The following is a 27942-nucleotide window of genomic DNA, read 5'->3' as shown; positions in this document are numbered from 1 at the left end:
CTTCACTCTCTGCTATGTGCACCCCCAAAGACACTACCACCAACAACACGACCACCACCACCACCACCACATACCTTCCGCTTGAGTCACTGGAATTATTTTCCGATCCATATCAAGAGGACATTTCTGATGCGCAGCCACTCTTGGTATTGGATCAGGAAGAGGAGGTAGCAACAAGCGCTACTCAGCAGTCTGACGCCAGTACCCAGATCAGCCCAAGGAGGAGGTTGGTCCCCGGTGTTGCTGCCTACTCCGAGATCTCTACTTATAGCGGTGGGGAAGGTGACGTTGATGATGACGTGTCTAGTGATGTCACGTGGGTGCCCACAAGAGAGGAAGAGGAGGGGAGTTCAGAGGGAGATATGGACCAGCAGATAGGGAGGAGAAGCAGCAATGACTTACATTGCACAGCAGGGACAAAGCAGACTGCAAATGTATCAGGAGCGAGTCATCGACCATGTACGGTCACATCTGGCGCTCCCAGGACACCGGCACATGGCTCCGCAGTGTGGGCTTTTTTTAACGTGTCCGCTGCTGACAATAGCGTTGCCATCTGCAATCTTTGCAGTCAACGCGTTAGTCGCGGTAAGCCCAATACTCACCTAGGGACGACCGCCTTAAGAAGGCACATGAGCAGCCATCACCGAGCCCAGTGGGAGCAACGGAACACACAAAGCCACACTGCAGGCTCTCACCGTCCAGCCTCGTCTTCTACTTCTCCTTCTCCTCTCTCCTCACAATTGTCCTCCACTCCACCTTCCATCACGCCAAGCTCACATTTTTCTGCAAAAAGGCAGGCTTCCGTGGGCCTAATGTTTGAGCGTAAAAAAATGATGATGCCGGATAACCCTCTTGCCCAACGGTTGGCGGCTGGCTTGTCAGAACTCATAGCCCGCCAACTACTGCCATATAAACTGGTGGACTCGGAGGCCTTTCGCAAATTTGTGGCCATTGGAACACCACAATGGAAGGTCCCAGGAAGGAAGTATTTCTCAGAGAAGGGCATCCCAGAGCTATATGGCCATGTTCAGCGGCAAGTGAATGTATCTCTGGCACACAGTGTCGGTGCCAAGATACATCTGACCACAGACACGTGGTCTAGCAAACACGGGCAGGGAAGGTATATCAGTTTTACTGCCCACTGGGTGAACCTTCTGACGGCCGTCAAGCATGTAACCCGTGGCACCCGTGTAGATTTGGTTTTACCGCCACGGATTGCATGCAGGCCTGACTCTTCTTCTCCTCCTCCTACTCCATCCTCCTCCCTCTCCTCCTCAGCTGCCTCCTCCTTTTCCGCTGCTAGCGTCTCTTCCACTGCACCGCCCAAGCTCCCCAGAACCTATTCCACATGCCAGGTGAGACGTTGCCATGCCGTGCTGCGTCTGTTGTGCCTGGAAGCAAAGAGCCACACTGGCCCGGCACTCCTTTCAGCTTTGCGTTCACAGGCAGATGAGTGGCTAACACCGCTCAATTTGACAGTTGGTAAAGTGGTGTGTGACAACGGTGCCAATCTGCTTAGCGCATTGAAACAGGGCAAAATCACGCACGTGCCGTGCATGGCACACGTCTTAAACTTGGTCGTGCAGCGATTCCTTGTCAAATACCCTGGGGTCCAGGACATCTTGCGGCAGGCAAGGAAAATCTCGGCCCATTTCAGAAGATCTTACACGGCCATGGCTCGCCTTGCTGACATTCAGCGGCGACACCATCTGCCGGTCAGACGTCTTATTTGCGATTGCCCGACGCGATGGAACTCAACCTTCTATATGCTTGATAGGCTGCTCCAGCAGAAACGTGCAGTTAACGTCTACCTGTATGAACTCTGCGAAAGAAACGGTTCTGGGGAGCTGGGTTTTTTTTCACCGCGCCAGTGGCTGCTCATGCGCGACACATGCAGACTTCTGCGGCCATTTGAGGAGATCACCAAACTGGTCAGTCGCAGCCATGGCGCCATCAGTGACATGGTACCTTATGCCTTCTTTCTGGAGCGTGCATTGCGTCGTGTCATTGATCAGGCTGTGGAGGAGCAGGAGCGGGAAGATGAGGAAGTCGCAATGCTGGATGAATTCCCAGGGGGGGCTACTCTATCTGAGACAAGTCAACAACAGGAGTCTGATGAGGAGTCAGAGGAGGATGGTGCCGGGGCGGATGAGCAGGAGCAAGAAGAGCATGCTTTAAACCTTTCTGGGATCCCTGTTGTGCGAGGATGGGGAGAGGAGAATGAAGAGGACGACATTATCCTGGATGATGAGCAGGAGCCAGGCCACCACACCGCTTCCACTTTAGTGCAAATGGGGGCCTTCATGCTCCAGTGTTTTAATAGGGACCCCCGTATAAAAAGCATGAGGGTCAAGGACCAGTACTGGGTGGCAACGTACTTAGACCCCCGGTACAAACACAAAATGGCGGAAATGTTACCGCCGTCGCAGAGGGCTGTCAGAATGCAGCACTTCCAGGCCTTGCTTCGAGAAATGCTGCATTCTGCTTTTGCGTGCGCTGGCAGAGGAGCAATTCCCACTCCCAGAGAAGGATTTGCGGGTACCAATCCAACAGCGCCTGCAAGAAGAGGCCGGTTTGAAGATGTGTTGGTGACTTCGGATATGAGGTCATTCTTTCAGCCGACCCATCGACAGGTGTCATCCGGATCCAGCATCAGGGAACGCCTAGACCGTCAGGTGTCCGACTACATTGGGTTAACGGCCGATGTGGACGCTCTGAGGAGTGATGAACCCCTAGACTACTGGGTGGGCAGGCTTGACCTCTGGCCAGAGCTTGCCCAATTTGCAATCGAACTGTTGGCTTGCCCCTCATCCAGTGTCCTGTCCGAAAGGACGTTCAGCGCAGCAGGGGGGATTGTGACCGATAAGCGTACTCGCCTAGCTCACCACAGTGTTAACTACCTCACATTTCTAAAAATGAATGAGGCATGGATCTCGGAGGAATTCAACACATGTGACCAGTAGACCATGTATATGTCTATAAACTATTTTTTTAATCAAGCACACAGACCTTCTTAATTCATTTGGCTCACTTCCTTGACCCAAAAAAGCACACCGTACTATATGCCCCTACCCTCCTCTTTGAAGAGGTTGAGCGGTGTCATATTTCTACTGGGGCTGCTTATGATATCCCTGTGCTGTGCTGACTTCCTCCTGGGGGTTCTTATTATGAAGGGATCACACTATCCCTGTGCTGTGCTGACTTCCTCCTGGGGGTTCTTATTATGAGGGGATCACACCATCCCTGTGCTGTGCTGACTTCCTCCTGGGGCTGCTTACGGTGCTGCTGTCAGTGCTGTATGTCACGGTGCTGCTGTCAGCGCTGTATGTCACGGTGCTGCTGTCAGCGCTGTATGTCACGGTGCTGCTGTCAGCGCTGTATGTCACGGTGCTGCTGTCAGCGCTGTATGTCACGGTGCTGCTGTCAGCGCTGTATGTCACGGTGCTGCTGTCAGCGCTGTATGTCACGGTGCTGCTGTCAGCGCTGTATGTCACGGTGCTGCTGTCAGCGCTGTATGTCACGGTGCTGCTGTCAGCGCTGTATGTCACGGTGCTGCTGTCAGCGCTGTATGTCACGGTGCTGCTGTCAGTGCTCTGTATTACGGTGCTGCTGTCAGATGCCTCTATCACGGTGCATGTGTCATTCCGGTATGTCACGCTGCTGGTGATCATCTCCTGCACCCTCTTCTTTGCCTACCCTGGTCCCTGACCTTCCCTCTCCTCCATTGCCTTCATTAGCTCCATAGTCCTGAATTGTTAGAACAATTTCCCAAATAAAATAAAAATGCTTGTAGTTATCGATCCCAAATTCACCTCATACATGTATTATGTCATTGTCCAGATGGTGGGACTACGTTTTACCCCCTAATAATTACCACGTGGCCGCAAATTCGACATGAAGGTTTGCAAAGTTCGCCTCCCATTGAAGTCAATGGGGCCCGCGGCGAACGGTCGGTTTCGCGAACGTTTGGGTCCGTTCGCATTTCGCGTTCGCGAAACGTCCCGTCGGAAGTTCGTCCATCACTAATCTCTAGTCTCTCATAAATTGACAGGATACCTCCAGGGACATGGTTGTTGTTACACCAGATACCAGCACTATATGGGAAACCCAGGGCTCAAATTTGCCAATGCTTCCACTACTGCAGGCTGCAATTATGAGTGGACCCGAGTCAGAGGTAATCTATGCATTGTCCTTGGAACAGAGTTCATCAGTCTTTTCCCTGTAACGGTGGCTCCTGAAGAGCACGCGCTATGCGTTTTTTCAAAGTTAAACTTTGCCTAAACTGCAGTTTGGTTTGGGTACAATTGTCTAAATTGGACTTCAGCATCAGTCTGACTGGACTGTGAGATGTTCAGCCTGGCCACAGAGGGGACTGTCTCTTGTGGCAGGCATGGAACTATGGTCTGGTCGGGTGCTTAAGTTGCTCTCTCTCTGAGCCAGGTCAGTGGGAGTGGCAGTCTCGCTGTGCTTTCGAGGAGAGGGTATTTAAGATGCGGACATCACATGGTTTAGGGTTCCGGTCCAGTATGATGTGCTGACTTCATGGTCCTGGTCCTCCTGACCAACCCCCAGGAAGGCTATGGCCTGGGGTGCGGATCCACCCGACTTTAATGTCTCGGGGCTGGCTAGCTCGAGGCAAGGAAACTAAATGGGTCCATTTGGGGGATGGGGGGCAAAGACACAACACAAATGCTCCTCCCAAAAAAAAAGTCACCCTCCTAGCACAAACCCACTACCCCTCAAATTTCCCCTCCAAGTACATATCCCCCCAGCACAAATTCCCCTTCAATCAAAAATGTCCCCTCCTAGCACAATTCTCCTCCCACTTAACCATATCACCTCTTCTAGCACAAACCTTCCAAACCCCCCTCCTAGCACAAATCCTCTTTCCCCATTCCCCCTCCCAACACAAATCCCCCTAAACCACCACTCCTAGCAATTCTGATGCCGCCCCCCCCCCCCCAAATTGCCACTCCCACGCCCCTCCTGCCAACCCCTTGTCCCAGCCCTGGATGGGAGGATAAATGAAATGTCCACCTACTGCATTCATGGAGAGCATTTTATTCATAGAAGTTGTAGTACAGCTTCTTTGAAGGGGGAAGGAGAGGTGGAAGGAGCGAGCATAGTTAGCACTGTACCTGCCACAGGTCCTCCAACACTAGAAGTCTATGGTAGGAGGGAGGCAGAGGTTATAGAATTTCAACTATGAAAGGTGGCACCAGCACAAGAGACACTTGATTAAAGAGGTTGTAAAGGTTTGTTTTTTTATTTTCTAAATAGGTTCCTTTAAGCTAGTGCATTGTTGGTTCACTTACCTTTTCCTTCCATTTCCCTTCTAAATGTTTTTTTTCCTTTGTCTGAATTTCTCACTTCCTGTTCCTCCTCAGTAAGCTGTTCAGTAAGCTGTTCTGGCTGACTAACCACCAGCTCGGATGAGGGTGTGAAGTTTACTGAGGAGAAACAAGAAGTGAGAAATTCAGACAAAGAAAAAAAACATTTAGAAGGGAAATCGAAGGAAAGGGTAAGTGAACCAACAATGCACTAGCTTAAAGGAACCTATTTAGAAAAAAAAAAAAAGCTTTAGAACCCCTTTTAACGTAGGTATCATCCCTTGTAGTTATTCATTTGAATCTTTTACTTAAATGTAGGCAATAATAAAGCAGCTTCTTCAAATTTCAGGATCAGCCTAGTACACCCATGACGAGAAACAAACCAGGCCGATGGTTAAATGTTTTACATACTCTGAATCTCACCAAATATCAATGAGCATTGAGAAGTTCTTCCCAGTTGATCTCCAAAGCAAGTTAGATTTGATCCTTGGAAATGATGACTTGTGGACATCACCCTAGTTACACTGTTCTGTCCGTTATCTGACACTCCATTGAAGATCAGAGATAAATTTGCAGCTGGATGTCCTCCTGGCCAGGAACAGCCAAGCTCAACATTCCCACTGATGTTTACTGCATTACAACTCATGGATGCTTCTGGATTCCCTGTGAAACGTGAAATGATGTCAAGTCAGCTAGTTTTTTCCAGATAAGAAATGATGGCAAGTCTCAAAAAGGGACACCGTAATAAAAATTGCCTTACCCTATGCTACTAAACATAATCCCACACTTTTTATCTATGTCTATGTAGCTGTAGGAGAATTCCCTCATTTCCTGTCTTGTGAAATGTTTTCGGCAGGAGAGAAAGTGATGAGAAATCTCTCTAACCAAACCCAACAGGAATTCTTGCCTTTCCTCACTATCCAAAACTAAGAAAAAAATAGCAGGACACTAACTGCAGAATTTATTTTTTACTTGGCTATACCAAACCTATATGGTTATAGACATATGTTACCTGTTACTCATTTTGCATTTTCATTTTTCCCTTTTCAGAGTGCAGTCCCCAACAATAACCTGGATACCCCCCATGGCTCAAGGACCACAAGTGTAAGGGTTGCCCATCATGCTAATGAGGTTTTAAAAGAGAAACTAATGGCAAAAACTTTTTTCTTCTTTTGATAGAGTGGAGAGAGGTTAGAAAACGTCAATTTTGTATTGATATTGGTGTTCCCATTAGGGAGATTTTCACTCTCGGTTTGTGATGTTTGTTGGTTTGAGAGCAGGGGTCTCAAACTGGTGGCCCTCCAGCTGTTGTGGAGCTACAAGTCCCATCATGCCTCTGCCCGTGGGAGTCATGCTTGTAACTGTCAGCCTTGCGATGGCTCATGGGACTGGTAGTTCTGCAACAGCTGGAGGGTCTCCAGTTTGAGACCCCTGACCTATAGAGAAAGTGAAAGAAAATTTCAAAATGTTGTCTGCCCCAGAACAGTAATATAGGAGAATATGTCTAATTGGGACACTAGTTCTGGTAATAACTAGGGATTATTTCACTTTTGAAGAATTTGTGCTCACGTCTTGTTGTGGCAATGGGACAGAAAGTGAAGTGAGATCTCCCCAAAGGGATATAGATGGTTAAAAAACTGACAGGGGTTATAATGCTTCCCTACTGAACCCCGATACAGTGAGTAAAATAAGTATTGAACATGTCATTATTTTTCTAGGCAAATATATTTCTAAAGGTGATATTGGCATGACATTTTCACCACATGTTGTTAACAAGCTATGCAATCCATATATACAAAGAAATCTAAACAAGTAATTTCAGAAAATAAAGTTATGTATAATAAAATGGAATGACATAGGGAAAAAGTATTGAACACATGAAGAAAGAGGTTCAAAAAGGCATTGAAAGCCAAGACACCAGCTGAAATCTATCAGAAATAGTGATGGACGAACTTCCGACGGGACGTTTCGCGAACGCGAAATGCGAACGGACCCAAACGTTCGCGAAACCGACCGTTCGCCGCGGGCCCCATTGACTTCAATGGGAGGCGAACTTTGCAAACCTTCATGTCGAATTTGCGGCCACGTGGTAATTATTAGGGGGTAAAACGTAGTCCCACCATCTGGACAATGACATAATACATGTATGAGGTGAATTTGGGATCGATAACTACAAGCATTTTTATTTTATTTGGGAAATTGTTCTAACAATTCAGGACTATGGAGCTAATGAAGGCAATGGAGGAGAGGGAAGGTCAGGGACCAGGGTAGGCAAAGAAGAGGGTGCAGGAGATGATCACCAGCAGCGTGACATACCGGAATGACACATGCACCGTGATAGAGGCATCTGACAGCAGCACCGTAATACAGAGCACTGACAGCAGCACCGTGACATACAGCGCTGACAGCAGCACCGTGACATACAGCGCTGACAGCAGCACCGTGACATACAGCGCTGACAGCAGCACCGTGACATACAGCGCTGACAGCAGCACCGTGACATACAGCGCTGACAGCAGCACCGTGACATACAGCGCTGACAGCAGCACCGTGACATACAGCGCTGACAGCAGCACCGTGACATACAGCGCTGACAGCAGCACCGTGACATACAGCGCTGACAGCAGCACCGTGACATACAGCGCTGACAGCAGCACCGTGACATACAGCGCTGACAGCAGCACCGTGACATACAGCGCTGACAGCAGCACCGTGACATACAGCACTGACAGCAGCACCGTAAGCAGCCCCAGGAGGAAGTCAGCACAGCACAGGGATGGTGTGATCCCCTCATAATAAGAACCCCCAGGAGGAAGTCAGCACAGCACAGGGATAGTGTGATCCCTTCATAATAAGAACCCCCAGGAGGAAGTCAGCACAGCACAGGGATATCATAAGCAGCCCCAGTAGAAATATGACACCGCTCAACCTCTTCAAAGAGGAGGGTAGGGGCATATAGTACGGTGTGCTTTTTTGGGTCAAGGAAGTGAGCCAAATGAATTAAGAAGGTCTGTGTGCTTGATTAAAAAAATAGTTTATAGACATATACATGGTCTACTGGTCACATGTGTTGAATTCCTCCGAGATCCATGCCTCATTCATTTTTAGAAATGTGAGGTAGTTAACACTGTGGTGAGCTAGGCGAGTACGCTTATCGGTCACAATCCCCCCTGCTGCGCTGAACGTCCTTTCGGACAGGACACTGGATGAGGGGCAAGCCAACAGTTCGATTGCAAATTGGGCAAGCTCTGGCCAGAGGTCAAGCCTGCCCACCCAGTAGTCTAGGGGTTCATCACTCCTCAGAGCGTCCACATCGGCCGTTAACCCAATGTAGTCGGACACCTGACGGTCTAGGCGTTCCCTGATGCTGGATCCGGATGACACCTGTCGATGGGTCGGCTGAAAGAATGACCTCATATCCGAAGTCACCAACACATCTTCAAACCGGCCTCTTCTTGCAGGCGCTGTTGGATTGGTACCCGCAAATCCTTCTCTGGGAGTGGGAATTGCTCCTCTGCCAGCGCACGCAAAAGCAGAATGCAGCATTTCTCGAAGCAAGGCCTGGAAGTGCTGCATTCTGACAGCCCTCTGCGACGGCGGTAACATTTCCGCCATTTTGTGTTTGTACCGGGGGTCTAAGTACGTTGCCACCCAGTACTGGTCCTTGACCCTCATGCTTTTTATACGGGGGTCCCTATTAAAACACTGGAGCATGAAGGCCCCCATTTGCACTAAAGTGGAAGCGGTGTGGTGGCCTGGCTCCTGCTCATCATCCAGGATAATGTCGTCCTCTTCATTCTCCTCTCCCCATCCTCGCACAACAGGGATCCCAGAAAGGTTTAAAGCATGCTCTTCTTGCTCCTGCTCATCCGCCCCGGCACCATCCTCCTCTGACTCCTCATCAGACTCCTGTTGTTGACTTGTCTCAGATAGAGTAGCCCCCCCTGGGAATTCATCCAGCATTGCGACTTCCTCATCTTCCCGCTCCTGCTCCTCCACAGCCTGATCAATGACACGACGCAATGCACGCTCCAGAAAGAAGGCATAAGGTACCATGTCACTGATGGCGCCATGGCTGCGACTGACCAGTTTGGTGATCTCCTCAAATGGCCGCAGAAGTCTGCATGTGTCGCGCATGAGCAGCCACTGGCGCGGTGAAAAAAAACCCAGCTCCCCAGAACCGTTTCTTTCGCAGAGTTCATACAGGTAGACGTTAACTGCACGTTTCTGCTGGAGCAGCCTATCAAGCATATAGAAGGTTGAGTTCCATCGCGTCGGGCAATCGCAAATAAGACGTCTGACCGGCAGATGGTGTCGCCGCTGAATGTCAGCAAGGCGAGCCATGGCCGTGTAAGATCTTCTGAAATGGGCCGAGATTTTCCTTGCCTGCCGCAAGATGTCCTGGACCCCAGGGTATTTGACAAGGAATCGCTGCACGACCAAGTTTAAGACGTGTGCCATGCACGGCACGTGCGTGATTTTGCCCTGTTTCAATGCGCTAAGCAGATTGGCACCGTTGTCACACACCACTTTACCAACTGTCAAATTGAGCGGTGTTAGCCACTCATCTGCCTGTGAACGCAAAGCTGAAAGGAGTGCCGGGCCAGTGTGGCTCTTTGCTTCCAGGCACAACAGACGCAGCACGGCATGGCAACGTCTCACCTGGCATGTGGAATAGGTTCTGGGGAGCTTGGGCGGTGCAGTGGAAGAGACGCTAGCAGCGGAAAAGGAGGAGGCAGCTGAGGAGGAGAGGGAGGAGGATGGAGTAGGAGGAGGAGAAGAAGAGTCAGGCCTGCATGCAATCCGTGGCGGTAAAACCAAATCTACACGGGTGCCACGGGTTACATGCTTGACGGCCGTCAGAAGGTTCACCCAGTGGGCAGTAAAACTGATATACCTTCCCTGCCCGTGTTTGCTAGACCACGTGTCTGTGGTCAGATGTATCTTGGCACCGACACTGTGTGCCAGAGATACATTCACTTGCCGCTGAACATGGCCATATAGCTCTGGGATGCCCTTCTCTGAGAAATACTTCCTTCCTGGGACCTTCCATTGTGGTGTTCCAATGGCCACAAATTTGCGAAAGGCCTCCGAGTCCACCAGTTTATATGGCAGTAGTTGGCGGGCTATGAGTTCTGACAAGCCAGCCGCCAACCGTTGGGCAAGAGGGTTATCCGGCATCATCATTTTTTTACGCTCAAACATTAGGCCCACGGAAGCCTGCCTTTTTGCAGAAAAATGTGAGCTTGGCGTGATGGAAGGTGGAGTGGAGGACAATTGTGAGGAGAGAGGAGAAGGAGAAGTAGAAGACGAGGCTGGACGGTGAGAGCCTGCAGTGTGGCTTTGTGTGTTCCGTTGCTCCCACTGGGCTCGGTGATGGCTGCTCATGTGCCTTCTTAAGGCGGTCGTCCCTAGGTGAGTATTGGGCTTACCGCGACTAACGCGTTGACTGCAAAGATTGCAGATGGCAACGCTATTGTCAGCAGCGGACACGTTAAAAAAAGCCCACACTGCGGAGCCATGTGCCGGTGTCCTGGGAGCGCCAGATGTGACCGTACATGGTCGATGACTCGCTCCTGATACATTTGCAGTCTGCTTTGTCCCTGCTGTGCAATGTAAGTCATTGCTGCTTCTCCTCCCTATCTGCTGGTCCATATCTCCCTCTGAACTCCCCTCCTCTTCCTCTCTTGTGGGCACCCACGTGACATCACTAGACACGTCATCATCAACGTCACCTTCCCCACCGCTATAAGTAGAGATCTCGGAGTAGGCAGCAACACCGGGGACCAACCTCCTCCTTGGGCTGATCTGGGTACTGGCGTCAGACTGCTGAGTAGCGCTTGTTGCTACCTCCTCTTCCTGATCCAATACCAAGAGTGGCTGCGCATCAGAAATGTCCTCTTGATATGGATCGGAAAATAATTCCAGTGACTCAAGCGGAAGGTATGTGGTGGTGGTGGTGGTGGTCGTGTTGTTGGTGGTAGTGTCTTTGGGGGTGCACATAGCAGAGAGTGAAGAAGAGGGTGCAGATCGAGAGGATGAGGAGGGTGCAGAAGAGTAAGGCTGAGCGAGCCACTCAACCAAGTCTGGTGCATCCTTTAAAGTAATTGAACGCACCTTCTGCAACTTCCCACTTTGGCTCAAGCCTGTTGCTCCTGCCCTACCCCTACCACCCCTGCGGAAGGGCCTGCCTCTTCCTCTGCATGTCATTTTTTAAATGACCCTGTGACAAAACTCTTAGTCCCTATACCGCTGAAGGACTGCTGCAGTATAGGTGAGCGGTCAGCAGTGGTGCACGTCAACCCTATCTATTGTGGACCTATAGCGGTCCTTACAGAACAGCAGACTGTACCGCACTCAAGCCTATGTACCGTAGCACCCTATACCAAGTTACCAGTCCTTATAAGAACTTTTGTGGACCAAGCAGGTTGTGTATTAGTGTTTAGCAGACTGTACGTCAGTCCCTATACCGCTGAAGGACTGCTGCAGTATAGGGCAGCGGTCAGCAGTGGTGCACGTCAACCCTATCTATTGTGGACCGATAGCGGTCCTTACAGAACAGCAGACTGTACCGCACTCAAGCCTATGTACCGTAGCACCCTATACCAAGTTACCAGTCCTTATAAGAACTTTTGTGGACCAAGCAGGTTGTGTATTAGTGTTTAGCAGACTGTACGTCAGTCCCTATACCGCTGAAGGACTGCTGCAGTATAGGGCAGCGGTCAGCAGTGGTGCACGTCAACCCTATCTATTGTGGACCGATAGCGGTCCTTACAGAACAGCAGACTGTACCGCACTCAAGCCTATGTACCGTAGCACCCTATACCAAGTTACCAGTCCTTATAAGAACTTTTGTGGACCAAGCAGGTTGTGTATTAGTGTTTAGCAGACTGTACGTCAGTCCCTATACCGCTGAAGGACTGCTGCAGTATAGGGCAGCGGTCAGCAGTGGTGCACGTCAACCCTATCTATTGTGGACCGATAGCGGTCCTTACAGAACAGCAGACTGTACCGCACTCAAGCCTATGTACCGTAGCACCCTATACCAAGTTACCAGTCCTTATAAGAACTTTTGTGGAACAAGCAGGTTGTGTGTTAGTGATTAGCAGACTGTACGTCAGTCCCTATACCGCTGAAGGACTGCTGCAGTATAGGTGAGCGGTCAGCAGTGGTGCACGTCAACCCTATCTATTGTGGACCGATAGCGGTCCTTACAGAACAGCAGACTGTACCGCACTCAAGCCTATGTACCGTAGCACCCTATACCAAGTTACCAGTCCTTATAAGAACTTTTGTGGACCAAGCAGGTTGTGTATTAGTGTTTAGCAGACTGTACGTCAGTCCCTATACCGCTGAAGGACTGCTGCAGTATAGGGCAGCGGTCAGCAGTGGTGCACGTCAACCCTATCTATTGTGGACCGATAGCGGTCCTTACAGAACAGCAGACTGTACCGCACTCAAGCCTATGTACCGTAGCACCCTATACCAAGTTACCAGTCCTTATAAGAACTTTTGTGGAACAAGCAGGTTGTGTATTAGTGTTTAGCAGACTGTACGTCAGTCCCTATACCGCTGAAGGACTGCTGCAGTATAGGTGAGCGGTCAGCAGTGGTGCACGTCAACCCTATCTATTGTGGACCGATAGCGGTCCTTACAGAACAGCAGACTGTACCGCACTCAAGCCTATGTACCGTAGCACCCTATACCAAGTTACCAGTCCTTATAAGAACTTTTGTGGAACAAGCAGGTTGTGTGTTAGTGATTAGCAGACTGTACGTCAGTCCCTATACCGCTGAAGGACTGCTGCAGTATAGGTGAGCGGTCAGCAGTGGTGCACGTCAACCCTATCTATTGTGGACCGATAGCGGTCCTTACAGAACAGCAGACTGTACCGCACTCAAGCCTATGTACCGTAGCACCCTATACCAAGTTACCAGTCCTTATAAGAACTTTTGTGGAACAAGCAGGTTGTGTATTAGTGTTTAGCAGACTGTACGTCAGTCCCTATACCGCTGAAGGACTGCTGCAGTATAGGTGAGCGGTCAGCAGTGGTGCACGTCAACCCTATCTATTGTGGACCGATAGCGGTCCTTACAGAACAGCAGACTGTACCGCACTCAAGCCTATGTACCGTAGCACCCTATACCAAGTTACCAGTCCTTATAAGAACTTTTGTGGAACAAGCAGGTTGTGTGTTAGTGATTAGCAGACTGTACGTCAGTCCCTATACCGCTGAAGGACTGCTGCAGTATAGGTGAGCGGTCAGCAGTGGTGCACGTCAACCCTATCTATTGTGGACCGATAGCGGTCCTTACAGAACAGCAGACTGTACCGCACTCAAGCCTATGTACCGTAGCACCCTATACCAAGTTACCAGTCCTTATAAGAACTTTTGTGGAACAAGCAGGTTGTGTATTAGTGTTTAGCAGACTGTACGTCAGTCCCTATACCGCTGAAGGACTGCTGCAGTATAGGTGAGCGGTCAGCAGTGGTGCACGTCAACCCTATCTATTGTGGACCGATAGCGGTCCTTACAGAACAGCAGACTGTACCGCACTCAAGCCTATGTACCGTAGCACCCTATACCAAGTTACCAGTCCTTATAAGAACTTTTGTGGACCAAGCAGGTTGTGTATTAGTTTTTAGCAGACTGTACGTCAGTCCCTATACCGCTGAAGGACTGCTGCAGTATAGGTGAGCGGTCAGCAGTGGTGCACGTCAACCCTATCTATTGTGGACCGATAGCGGTCCTTACAGAACAGCAGACTGTACCGCACTCAAGCCTATGTACCGTAGCACCCTATACCAAGTTACCAGTCCTTATAAGAACTTTTGTGGAACAAGCAGGTTGTGTATTAGTGTTTAGCAGACTGTACGTCAGTCCCTATACCGCTGAAGGACTGCTGCAGTATAGGTGAGCGGTCAGCAGTGGTGCACGTCAACCCTATCTATTGTGGACCGATAGCGGTCCTTACAGAACAGCAGACTGTACCGCACTCAAGCCTATGTACCGTAGCACCCTATACCAAGTTACCAGTCCTTATAAGAACTTTTGTGGAACAAGCAGGTTGTGTGTTAGTGATTAGCAGACTGTACGTCAGTCCCTATACCGCTGAAGGACTGCTGCAGTATAGGTGAGCGGTCAGCAGTGGTGCACGTCAACCCTATCTATTGTGGACCGATAGCGGTCCTTACAGAACAGCAGACTGTACCGCACTCAAGCCTATGTACCGTAGCACCCTATACCAAGTTACCAGTCCTTATAAGAACTTTTGTGGAACAAGCAGGTTGTGTATTAGTGTTTAGCAGACTGTACGTCAGTCCCTATACCGCTGAAGGACTGCTGCAGTATAGGTGAGCGGTCAGCAGTGGTGCACGTCAACCCTATCTATTGTGGACCGATAGCGGTCCTTACAGAACAGCAGACTGTACCGCACTCAAGCCTATGTACCGTAGCACCCTATACCAAGTTACCAGTCCTTATAAGAACTTTTGTGGACCAAGCAGGTTGTGTATTAGTTTTTAGCAGACTGTACGTCAGTCCCTATACCGCTGAAGGACTGCTGCAGTATAGGGCAGCGGTCAGCAGTGGTGCACGTCAACCCTATCTATTGTGGACCGATAGCGGTCCTTACAGAACAGCAGACTGTACCGCACTCAAGCCTATGTACCGTAGCACCCTATACCAAGTTACCAGTCCTTATAAGAACTTTTGTGGAACAAGCAGGTTGTGTGTTAGTGATTAGCAGACTGTACGTCAGTCCCTATACCGCTGAAGGACTGCTGCAGTATAGGGCAGCGGTCAGCAGTGGTGCACGTCAACCCTATCTATTGTGGACCGATAGCGGTCCTTACAGAACAGCAGACTGTACCGCACTCAAGCCTATGTACCGTAGCACCCTATACCAAGTTACCAGTCCTTATAAGAACTTTTGTGGAACAAGTGAGTTGTGAATGTTTAGCAGACTGCAGCAGAAGGGCAGCAGTCAAGTATAATATCCTTTCTATATTTGGAAGAAAGAATATTATACATGTACAAGCCTATTACTGTACCACTGATACCAGTCCTGAAAAGAACCTTTGTGGAACTAATAATAACAGCAAGTCTTTAAAATTACCCTCACTGCCTGACAACACTGCTTCCTTCCTGTCCCTATACAAATTGGCAAAAAAAGAGAACGATTAGTGGTTACTGGAACAGCTCTTTTGTGGACCTTGATAGTAACAGCTAATGATGATGATGATGATGATGATGATGAAAGACTAATCTGGCTGTCCCTGTAGCATACACCGTCCTTTCCCTTTCTCTAAACTAACAAAAGACACTCAGGCTGCTGCAAGAATCAGCAGCACAGCAAACCTATCAACACCTAACACCTATACCAGTCCTGAAAAGAACTTTTGTGTACCAAATAGCTAGTGGTTTATCTCTCCCTACTCCACACAGGAACCTGTCCCTATCTTAACAGAAGAAAGAATGTAAAATGGCCACCGGATCGGGTGTATTTATAGGTTAGGGGGAATGTACAAGTGTCCATGTGCTGTCATGTCTCAATTGGCTGTCCTGTATCACATGATAAACGTGTCACCAAAGGTTAAAGTTCTTGTATACATTAAACACGTAAGTCCGCCGCGGCGAACGACGGAAAAAGGCGTTCGAACGTGCGGACCGCGAATGTCGGAAATTCGCCGCGAAACGACCGCCGGGCGAACCGTTCGGCCATCACTAATCAGAAAGCAATCCTGTCAGTGCAAATTAATATCAGCTGGTTCAGTCTCAACTGATGGCCTGTAAAAAGGTGTATCATTACCAAGGTGTCACACAAGAAATATCTCAAGACCTTTGCAAGATTATGGTTGCAAAACATACTAATAGCACATTTATCAGTCGGTCCCCGCATGCTAGGGTGCTTTCAGGCCCACATACAATCCCTGTCCAAATCATGCCGCCTTAGCCTCCGCAACATTTCCAGAATATGCCCCTTTTTAACTAATGACACCACCAAGCTTCTAATTCACTCCCTGGTCATCTCTCGCCTCGACTACTGCAACTCCCTCCTCATTGGATTACCTTTACATAGACTATACCCCCTTCAGTCCATAATGAATGCCGCTGCCAGACTCATCCACCAAAACAGCCGTTCAGTGTCCTCCACCCCTCTCTGCCAATCCCTCCGCTGGCTTCCACTCACCCAACAAATAAAATTCAAAGTACTAACAATAATTTACAAAGCCATCCATAACTCTGCCCCCAGCTGCATCACTAACCTACTCCCAAAATACCAATCAAGAAGCTCTCATCGGTCATCCCAAGACGACCTGCTCTCTAGCTCCCTTGTCACCTCCTCCCATGCTCGCCTCCAGGATTTCTCTAGAGCTTCTCCCATCCTTTAGAACTCCCTACCCCAATCTGTCTGACTGTCCCCTAATCTATCCCTGAAAACCCTTCTCTTCTAAGCCCATGTACACACGGTCGGAGATTTTGCCAACCAAATCCATCGGATTTTGCCCGTCGGATTTAGTCCGACGGATTGTGTCCGAAACTGTTGCATACACACGGTCGGGCCAAGTTGGCGAAAAATCCGATCTTTCAGAATGTGATGACGTCATTTCGTTACGATGGGACTACATTCAGGCTAGTAGCCAATAGCTTTGATGTAGGAATTTGATCTGAGCATGCGTGGCACTTGGTCCGATGAAAATGCTCTACACATGATCGGATTAGGTACGTCCGGCCCAGTTGGTCGGGAAATATTTCCAACATGTTGGAAAATTGGGTCGGACGGAGATTCGGACGGAATCAGTCCAATGCATACCACACACAGTCGGATTATCTGTTGACACGGTCCGATAAGACTCATTCCGACAGATTCTCCGACCGTGTGTACAAGGGCTAAGAAGCCTATCCTGCTTTTAACTAACACTGTTTTACTTCCTCCATCAGCTCATCCCCCCACAGCTATTACCTTTTGTATCAATTGACTCTTCCTTTTTAGATTTTAAGCTCTAACGAATAGGGCCCTCTGATTCCTTAAAGAAAACAGGGGAAAGGGGAAGGGGATTCCTCGGAACTTACACCATCTTCCCTCTGATTCCTTTTGTATCAGATTGTAATGTAGCTGTAATGTCTGCCCTCATGTTGTAAAGCGCTGCTCAATTGGTGCTATATAAAACCTGTATAATAATAATACTGATGACATTGGTTACAGAAGGATTTCTAAACTTTTGAATGCTCCAGTGATCACTGTTGGGGCCATAATCCGGAAGTGGAAAGAACATCATTTCACCATAAACCAGCCATGACCTGGTGCTCCTCGTAAGATTTCTGGCTCTCCATTCAGATTCCAGAAGAAAGTGACATCCGATCCATCAGCTGAGCAATTTAAAGACACAGAGTCCTCTCCAACCCAAATATATGATCCCGATATGTTACCGGTTATTTTCACCGCAGAGACCAATGCTGCAATTCAGAACAGTGAGTGGGCAGATGGTTCCCCCCCCATTTTCAGGCTCTCAAATGTAATAAAAAAATTGGACAATTGAATACAATCATATATAAAATGTTAATATTTTGTTGAGAATGCTTTGCTGGCAATGACTGCCTGAAGCCTGGAGTCTATGGACATTACCAAAGACTGGGTTTTCTTCTTTCTGATGCTTTGCAGGACTCTAACTAAAGCTTTCTTCAGTTGTTCTTTGTTTATGGTTCTTTCTGCCTTTAGTTTTGCCTTCAGCAAGTGAAATGCATGCTCAATTGGGTTGAGATCAGGTGATTGACTCAGCTATTGCAGAATATTCCACTTCTTTTCTTTCAAAAGCTCCAGGGGTGCCTTTGTAGTGTGTTTTGTCCATACGTACTGTGAAGCGCCATCCAATCCACTTTGGTGCATCTGGCTGAATCTGGGGTGACAGTATATCTCTAGACACTGCAGAATTAATCTGGCTGCTTCTGTCATCTGTCACATCATCAATTAACACCAATGACCCAGTATCAATGGAAGCCATGCATGTCCATGCCATCACACTGCCTCCACCATGTTTTACAGGTGACGTTGTGTGCTTTGGATCATGAGCTGTTTCAAGCCTTCTCCACACTTTTTTCTTCCCGTTATTCTGGTACAGATTAATCTTAGTTTCATTTGTCCAAAGAATGCTTTTCCAGAACTGGTCAGGCTTTTAGATGTTTTTTGGCAAAGTCTGATCTGGCTTTTCTATTCTTCAGGCTTAAGAATGGTTTGTACCTTGTGGCGAACCCTCTTGTGAAATCTTCTCTTGATTGTAGACTTTGACAATGGTACAAATTAAAACATAATATAAAGGTCAGCGTTAATTCAAAATTGCATGAATGATATCATAAACCTAAACAAATAAACATAGTAGAAGGGAAATCCTTAGCCCTTGTACACACGGTCGGAGAATCCATCGGAATGTGTCCTATCGGACCGTGTTGTTGGATAATCCGACTGTGTGTTATGCATCGGACTGATTCCATCTGAATATCCGTCGGACCCAATTTTCCAACATGTTGGAAATATTTTCCGACCAACTGTTTCGATCGGACATACTCCGATCATGTGTAGAGAATTTTGATCGGACCAAGTGCCACGCATGCTCAGATCAAATTCCTACATCAAAGCTATTGGCTACTAGTCCCATCGTAACTAAATTACGCCATCACTTTCTGAATGATCGGATTTTTCGACAACTTAGTCCAGCCGTGTGTATGTAACAGTTTCGGACAAGATCCGACAGGCAAAATCCGATGGATTTGGTTGGCAGAATGTCCGACCGTGTGTACAGGGGCTTAGAAGGAGTCCATACACCAAATAGAGTAGTGCAGAAATGAGTCAGTCTTAATTAACTGTGCTCCACCATCACTTTTGTAAGAAAGCAAACTCACCAAATAGCATGAATAAAAAACGTTATAGTCCTTTGAGAGAGGTATCAGTCAACTATTAGATCCTTGAACTCATATGAAGGCAGAAAGTTGAAGAATCAAAAAGCATCACATAGCACATTATAGCCTGAACAATATTGGAAATGGGTTGCTGAGTTATGCATTTACATTTGAAGGTGCTAGTACTAACATGTACAGCCAGCAGCAGAGATACACGCCGTTCCTCACACTCTCAACGTATGTACCAACATTCCAGAGATAGGAATCAGGCGTACCGGAAGTGAAGTCAGTTTCGGGCGAGCGTGCAGCCTCATTGCATTTCGTGTTTCCAGGTGGCTAGCTTCCTAAAGTTTTTTATTCATGCTATTTGGTGAGTTTGCTTTCTTACACGAGTGATGGTGGAGCACAGTTAATCAAGATTGCCTCATTACTGTACCACTCTATTTGGTGTATGGTGTATCCTTCTAAGGATTTTCTTTTCTAATATATTATTTATTTGTTTATGGTTTATGTTTATGATATTATTCATGCAATTTTGAATTAGCTCTGACCTTTATATTATGTTTTGATTTAGTCACTTGAAAAGGGGCAGCTTTTCTTTGTTTTTTTTCACAATTTTTATTGTTTGGCACTATCATTTGTTAAATTATTTATTTATTGACAATGATACGCCCACCTCCTGGAGAGTGTTCTTCACTTGTCTGGATATCGTAAATGGGGTTTTTCTTTACCGTAGAGTGGACCCTGCAATCATCCACCACTGTTGTCATTCATGGACGTCCAGGCCTTTTTATGTTGCAGAGCCCACCAGTGCATTCTTCTTTCCTCAGAATGTACTAAACTGTTTATTTGGCCACTCCTAATGTTGCTGTTATCTCTATGATGGATTTATTTCATTTTTGAAGCCTTATAATGACCTGTTTCACTTACATTGACAGCTCCTTTGAACGCATGATGTAGGTTTACAGCAATATAGATTTCAAATACAAATACCATGCTAGAATCAACTCCAGACCTTTTCCCTGCATAATTGATGAAGAAATAAAAGAGTAGCCCACACCTGGCCATGAAACTTTTGATTCAATTGTCCAATTACTTTTGGTCCCTTGAAAAAGGGGAGGGTGGCTATTCTATTCTAAGAGCTGTAATTCATAAACCCTTCCTCCGATTTGGATGTACATGCCCTCAAATTAAACCCAAGAGTGCGCACCCTTAGCCCATATATAACTATAGCGTGAATACGTTTTGGTAAATACCTTTGAAAATCTAAAATTGTGCCTGTGTCCAAATATATATTTAACCTACAGTTGCAAAAAAAAGTATGTGAACCCTTTTGGAATGATATGGATTTCTGCACAAATTGGTCATAAAATGTAATCTGATCTTCATCTAAGTCACAACAATAGACAATCACAGTCTGCTTAAACTAATAACACACAAAGAATTAAATGTTACCATGTTTTTTATTGAACACACCATGTAAACATTCACAGTGTAGGTGGAAAAAGTATGTGAACCCCATAGACTAATGAGATCTCCAAGAGCTAATTGGAGTGAGGTGACTGGAGTCCAATCAATGAGATGAGATTGGAGTTGTTGGTTACAGCTGCCCTGCCCTATAAAAAACACACACCAGTTCTGGGTTTGCTTTTCACAAGAAGCATTGCCTGATGTGAATGATGCCTCGCACAAAAGAGCTCTCAGAAGACCTACGATTAAGAATTATTGACTTGCATAAAGCTGGAAAGGGTTATAAAAGTATCTCCAAAAGCCTTGCTGTTCATCAGTCAATGGTAAGACAAATAGAAGTGGGCGTCCTGTAAAGATGACTGCAAGAGCAATCTAGTAATCAGTATAATATTCCTCCTTTTCCGTTTGATGGCTCAGAGACAGATCAAATTCTGTATACCCAACACCTTATGACTTCTCCACCTGTTAAGAATACAAATTTTAGACCTACATCAGTGTTCTACCCTACTTATTCCAAGGGCTCCTGTATCAATGCTTTTTATCGTATTGTGTATGCAGAGATACAGGATATGTGCAATTCAGCAAAAAATAAAAATAAGACCCATTCCAGTCTCACGTACCCTGAAAAGAAAGCTCTAGATGCTTTAACTAATAATTATGATCTGGTCATTAAAAGTGCAGACAAAGGAGGAGGCATAGTTGTACAAAATAGAGCTGACTATGTTAATGAAGCCAACAGACTCCTTTCAGATACTAATACATATGTTAAACTAAAAACGGATCCATTGCCCAGGTTTACATTGGAGGCTACTGCCCTTGTTAAAAATGCACTTAGTGAAAAAATTATTACTCCACAGGAAGCCTCTTTCTTGATTAAGGATGTACATTTTACCCCGCACCTATATCATTTACCTAAGGTACATAAGAATTTCCCTGGACGTCCTATTATGGCAGCCATGGGTAGTATTACCAGTGGCTTGTCACAATATGTTGACCAGTTTCTTCAGCCACTTGCCCAATCCCTCCAGTCCTACAGGGAGTCCTACTCCCTACTCTTGGGAGCCCAGTTATCTCTGGGTCTCCCTAGATGTCCAATCGTTGTATACCTCCATACCGCACGAGGTGGGATTGAGTGCCATACAATCCTTTTTGTGTCAGGACCCTATGCTGAACCCCAGGCAAGGCTCCTTTATTGTTGAGGCTACCTCTTTCTGTCTCACTCACAATTATTTTAAATTCGATAATAATTTTTTTCTTCAAGTGAATGGGACTGCTATGGGGGCAAATTTTGCACCTTCATATGCCAATCTTACTATGGGACATTGGGAATCCTTGCATATATGGCAAAACAATCCTTTTCTCTCCCACATTGTGTTCTATGGTCGTTACATAGATGATGTGATTATTATTTGGGATGGCAGTGCATCTTCAGTCTTAGATTTTGTTACACATTGTAACAATAATAATATGGGCTTACAGTTCACCTCTGTTCTGGATAAAGATAAGTTAGCTTTCCTTGATTTGGAATTATTTTCTGTTGGCAAAGATATTCATGCCAAGAATTTTACCAAACCTACTGCAGGGAACTCATTTCTCCACTATAAAAGTTGTCATCACCCCCAATGGCTCAACAATATACCCAAGAGCCAATTTTGCAGACTGAAAAAGAATTGTACTAGCATTGATGATTACGATAATCAGAGTAAGACTTTAAAAGCAAAATTCCTTGATAAAAGGGTTCCCAGTACATCTTGTGGAAACAGCATGTTCTCAATACAAAAATACAACTCCCTCTTCATATACCTCTATCCGTGGTAGTAAAAATCTTAATGATTTAAGCTTCATCACTCAATTTCATTCTCATCACAAACAGATGGACAGTATTGTACGGAGACATTGGCCCTTGCTGCTTCAGGATGAGCATTTCCTTCCTGTTGTTCCCAATAGGCCAAAGTTTGCGTACAGAAAAGCACCTAATATTAAGAGCAAAGTGGCACCAAGTAAACTTAAAGAGAAACCTCCTCCCCCTGGTAGCTCTATTCCCACTTTTCTAGCTATCTCGGGTATGTACCAATGCCGCAAACCATTATGCAAAACCTGCCAGTTTGTAAGACATGGCCAGAAGGACTTTGTTGTGAAAAACATACCCTATCAAGGGTTTTCACACATGCTCCACTGACCATGTGGTATACTGTCTAACATGTCCTTGCGGCCTGTTTTATGTAGGGAGAACCATTAGGCCACTTCGCAAGCGTTTCGGCGAGCATCGCCGTTTCATCTCCGGTGGATTAGATAATCACAGTGTTCCTAGGCATTTCCTCAAGTATCATCAAAAATCTACAGATGGTTTAAGGGTCTGGGTCATTGAGACAATGCCAAAGAACCTCCCCTCAGCCGAACGTTTCAGAAAACTCTGTCACAGAGAAATGTTTTGGATTTTTACTTTAAATGTTCTTGCCCCTGGAGGGTTGAACGAGGACTTTGAAACTAGTGCCATTCTCTAGATTCCTCCTTTCCTAATATATTTGTGCAAGATATTTTTAGTAGTATATAATTTTCTATTAGTATATTATTTTAAATATGGTAAATATTTTTAAATAATTTTAACCTTTTCGATATATTTATATATTATATATTTTTTTAAATATATTTATACATATTTTTTGCCCTAGATATTTTTCAAAATAGTTTCTCTTTGCCCCTTTATTCCCTTTCTTCTTTTGCCCCTCCCCTTTTTTTTTTTTTCCCTACTCCCTCCCCTTCAGTCTTATATATTATGCCTAGACCTCAGCATTATTGAAGACTGTGTAAAAATACTAATTCTCATTTTCATTTTATGTTTATTTTTATTTTTAAATGTCGCTTATTGGTTGTTGCTCTGTAAGAAATCATATTTTTTTGTTTGGATAGGGATTTTGTTTCTGTTTCTCCCCCTGTCCTATACCTTTATATTGTGATAACGCCCCATTTACATATCCCCGCCCCTAAGGTCCGCCCAGGTAGTATAAATTAGTCCCATACACACACAGTCATCAGGTTGATAAAGGAACCAATGAGATGTTCCGAAACGCGTCCCTCTTTGATGACTGCTTCCTGTTTTGCTTCCTGTTTGTGGTCCACGCTGGTTGCTGGTTATTGTCTCCTGCCGCTGACGTCACTTCCAGGATCCTCATGTTTTGAGACTGTGATTGCGGACTGGCCTGTCAGTTCTCTTGGAGCTCCCTGCTGTTTTTCCTGTTGGCATCCCCTGGACCTCCCTGCTACTGGACACACACAGCCTAAAGAACTGGTATATGCCAGTGACCACTGCATTCATGCCGGACCACCTACATGGATATTAATGATATGCTCTGCCAGTCTACATATCTTGTAAGTGTTTTTACCCCTTTTTGGGGAAATTAAACAGCTTTTAATTCTACACTTAGAGGCGCCTTTTCTTTGTTTTTCTGTTTCCTATTCAGAGATTGCTTCTCTCCATAAGTGCAGCCCTAAGTGTGGAAGATACCCTATTATAGACTTTCTGGTTCATAAAGACATCTGTTTTTTTTGCTTGGTCCTGAAGTTCAGAGCGCCCTTACAAACTGTATCAAGAGCACAGCGCAGACTGCTCAATGAGGTGAAGAAGAATCCTAGAGTGTCAGCTAAAGACTTACAAAAGTCTCTGGCATATGCTAAAATCCCTGTTAGTGAATCTACGATATGTAAAACACTAAACAAGAAAGGATTTCATGGGAGGATATCACAGAGGAAGCCACTGTGGTGGCTTCCAAAAAATTACTGCATGTTTACAGTTTGCACAAGAGCACCTGGATGTTCCACAGCAGTACTGGCAAAATATTCTGTGGACATATGAAACCAAAGTTGAGTTGTTTGGAAGAAACACCATTATGTGTGGAAAAAAAGAGGCACAGCACACCAACATCAAAACCTCATCCCAACTGTGAAGTATGGTGGCGGGGGCATGGGCTGCTTTGCTGCATCAGGACCTGGACAGATTGCTACCATCGAATAAAAATGAATTCCCAAGTTTATCAAGACATTTTGCAGGAGAACTTAAGGCCATCTGTTCACCAGCTGAAGCTCAACGGAAGATGGGTGTTGCAACAGGACAATGACCCAAAGCATAGAAGTAAATCAACAACAGAATGGCTTAAACAGAAGAAAATACGCCTTCTGGAGTGGCCTAGTCAGAGTCCTGACCTCAGCCCGATTGAGATGCTGTGGCATGACCTCAAGAAAGCAATTCACACCAGACATCCCAAGAATATTGCTGAACTGAAACAGTTCTGTAAAGAGGAATGGTCAAGAATTACTCCTGACCGTTGTGCATGTCTGATCTGCAACTACAGAAAATGTTTGGTTGAAGTTATTGCTGCCAAAGGAGGTTCAACCAGTTATTAAATCCAAGGGCTCACATACCTTTTCCACCTGCACTGTGAATGTGTACATGGTATGTTCAATAAAAACATGGTAATATTTAATTCTTTGTGTGTTATTAGTTTAAGCAGAGTGTGGTTGTCTATTGTTGTGACTTAGATGAAGATCAGATCACATTTTATGACCAATTTGTGCAGAAATCCATATCATTCAAAAGGGTTCACATACTTTTTGTGTGTGTGTGTGTGTGTGTGTGTGTGTGTGTGTGTGTGTGTGTGTGTGTGTGTGTGTGTGTGTGTGTGTGTGTGTGTGTGTGTGTGTGTGTGTGTGTGTGTGCGCGCACCCTTCCTTGCTTGGGGAAGAGAAGTAAAATAATGCCAAATAATGGATTTGGTCAAGGCTCAGAACTGCATTTCACACACAATTCGAAGTTCAGGAAAGTGTAACACACAGAGTTGTGCAGTGGAGGAGTGTGTATCACTAAGTGTGCATAAAAAATATTAGCATCTCCATTCATAGCTCAACTCCCACCCCCTCAAGTCAGGGAGGTCCCCCTCCATATGTCACCCTCTCTCACCTTGCCTCCCCATCTAAAGCTCACTGTCTCTCAACTGTCTATAGGTCACCCTCTCTCCCATTCACAGGCCATCTTCTCTCTCCCCCATCAACAGCACACCGTTCACCTTAGCGTGCGGCCGTGCGCTCTCCCCCATCCACAGCTCACCTTTGTACCCTCTGTCAACATGTTACCTCTGCACCCCCATCCACAGATTATCTATCTGTCCCTCCACATTTCACTTCTGCACCCCTGGCTACAGCTCCCCTTAATCCATAGATCTCAACCTCCAATATTTCACCTCTGCTCCCCCATCTCCACACACAGCTTTCACTGTTCACAAATAACCCCCCCCCCCAGCCCCAGCTCTGACCTCTGCAGAACAACCTCAACATCTACACAGCTGTCTTTCTGCAGTCTACACAGCTACCCCTCCCATCCTTCTCCCCCCTTTCCCTTCACAGCTCTCACCTCTTCAAAGTTTATAGCTCAGTTTATCTTCACAGGATTAGAACTGTGCAGTCAGCTCCATTCTATAACACTGTGCAGTACACTTCATGCTACACTGATCTGACAGGCAGCAGGGGGGACAGAAGATACCCCTGGAAGACCCAGATTAAAAAACTCCTTACAGTTGCAGTGTCTGGATCCGGAGCACCTATAATCAGGTGTGGGAAGGTGCTCTGGGTGCTGGCGCCAGCATACAGCCGGTGGAGGAAGTAATATAGAGAACTTCCTGCACTGGTTTCAGTGTTGACTGACAGACTGGCTACTCTAGGTGGCGGAACGCAGTTCTGCCGAGTTTCGGCTGAAAAAAGTCATAATATAAAAAAAAAATTATATATATACATATATATATATATATACATATATATATATATATACACACACACCACACAGTATCTCACAAAAGTGAGCACACCCCTCACATTTATGTAAATATTTTATTCTATCTTTTCATGTGACAACACCACAGAAATGACACTTTGCTACAATGTAAAGTAGTGAGTGTACAGCTTGTGTAACGGTGTAAATTTGCTGTCCCCTCAAAATAACTCAACATGCAGCCATTAATGTCTAAACCGCTGGCAACAAAAGGGAGTAAACGCCTAAGTGAAAATGTCCAAATTGGGCCCAAAGTGTCAATATTTTGTGTGGCCACCATTATTTTCAAATGCTGCCTTAACCCTCTTGGGCATGGAGTTCACCGTCGATTCACAGGTTGTCACTGGAGTACTCTTCCACTCCTTTAGGGCGACATCATGGAGCTGGTGGACGTTAGAGACTTTGCGCTCCTCCACGTTCCATTTGAGGATGCCCCACAGATCATCAGTAGGGTATAGGTCTGGAGATCTGCTTGACCAGTCCATCACTTTTACCCTCAGCTTCTTACCAAGACAGTGGTCATCTTGGAAGTGTGTTTGTGGGTCGTTATGTTGGAATACTGTTCTACGGCCTAGTCTCTGAAAGGAATCATGCTCTGCTTTAGTATGTCACAGTACATGTTGGCATTCATGGTTTCCTCAATGAACTGTAGCTCCCCAGTGCCAGACCATGACACTCCCACCACCATGCTTGACTGTAGGCAAGACTTACTTGTCTTTGTACTCCTCACCTGGTTGCCGCCACACACGCTGGACACCATCTGAACCAAATACATTTATCTTGGTCTCATCAGACCACAGGACATGGCTCCAGAAGTCTGCTTGTCTTCAGCAAACTGTTTGTGGGCTTGCTTGCGCATCATCTTTAGGAGAGGCTTCCTTCTGGGACATTAGCCATGAGACCAATTTGATGCAGTGTGCGGCATATGGGCTGAGCACTGACAGGCTGACTCCACTCCTTCAACCCCAACAGCAATGCTGCCAGCACTCACATGTCTATTTTCCAAAGACAACCTCTGGATATGATGCTGAGCATGTGAACTCAACTTCTTTGGTCGATCATGGCGAGGCCTGTTCTGAGTGGAACCTGTCCTGTTAAACCGCTGTATGGTCTTGGCCACTGTGCTGCAGCTCAGTTTCAGGGTGTTGGCAATCTTCTTATAGACTAGCCCATCTTTATGTAGACCAACAATTCTTTTTTTCAGATCCTCTCAGAGTTCTTTGCCATGAGATACAATGTTGAACCTCTAGTGACCAGTATGAGAGAGTGAGAGCGATAACACCAAATTTAACATGAATCACATGACATCGGGGAGGAAAAAAGGCTAAGTAGGCCCAATTTGGACATTTTCACTTAGGGGTATACGCACTTTTTATGCCAGCAGTTTAGACATGAATGGCTGTGTGTTGAGTTATTTTGAGGGGACA

At 46.3% G+C, this 27942-nt stretch overlaps 1 protein-coding gene across 3 annotated transcripts in view; it reads right to left on the bottom strand.

The window, feature by feature from the left end:
* The window catches only part of LOC143934023 (cell adhesion molecule CEACAM1-like), a 122749-nt gene that overhangs the window by 41107 nt on the left and 53700 nt on the right, over positions 1-27942 (bottom strand). For all 3 annotated transcript variants that reach the window (XM_077457263.1, XM_077457261.1, XM_077457262.1), the window contains one exon: positions 5754-5993. In XM_077457263.1, the coding sequence (XP_077313389.1) occupies positions 5754-5993 (240 nt within the window). The remainder of the gene's footprint in view (positions 1-5753; positions 5994-27942) is intronic.

Source organism: Lithobates pipiens, unplaced genomic scaffold (genome assembly GCF_037356315.1).
Source record: "Lithobates pipiens isolate NorthernLeopardFrog02 unplaced genomic scaffold, aLitPip1_a1.2 Scaffold_27, whole genome shotgun sequence".
Taxonomy (NCBI): domain Eukaryota; kingdom Metazoa; phylum Chordata; class Amphibia; order Anura; family Ranidae; genus Lithobates; species Lithobates pipiens.
Note: the sequence above shows the minus strand (reverse complement) of the source record. Positions and strands in the feature narration are given on the sequence as shown.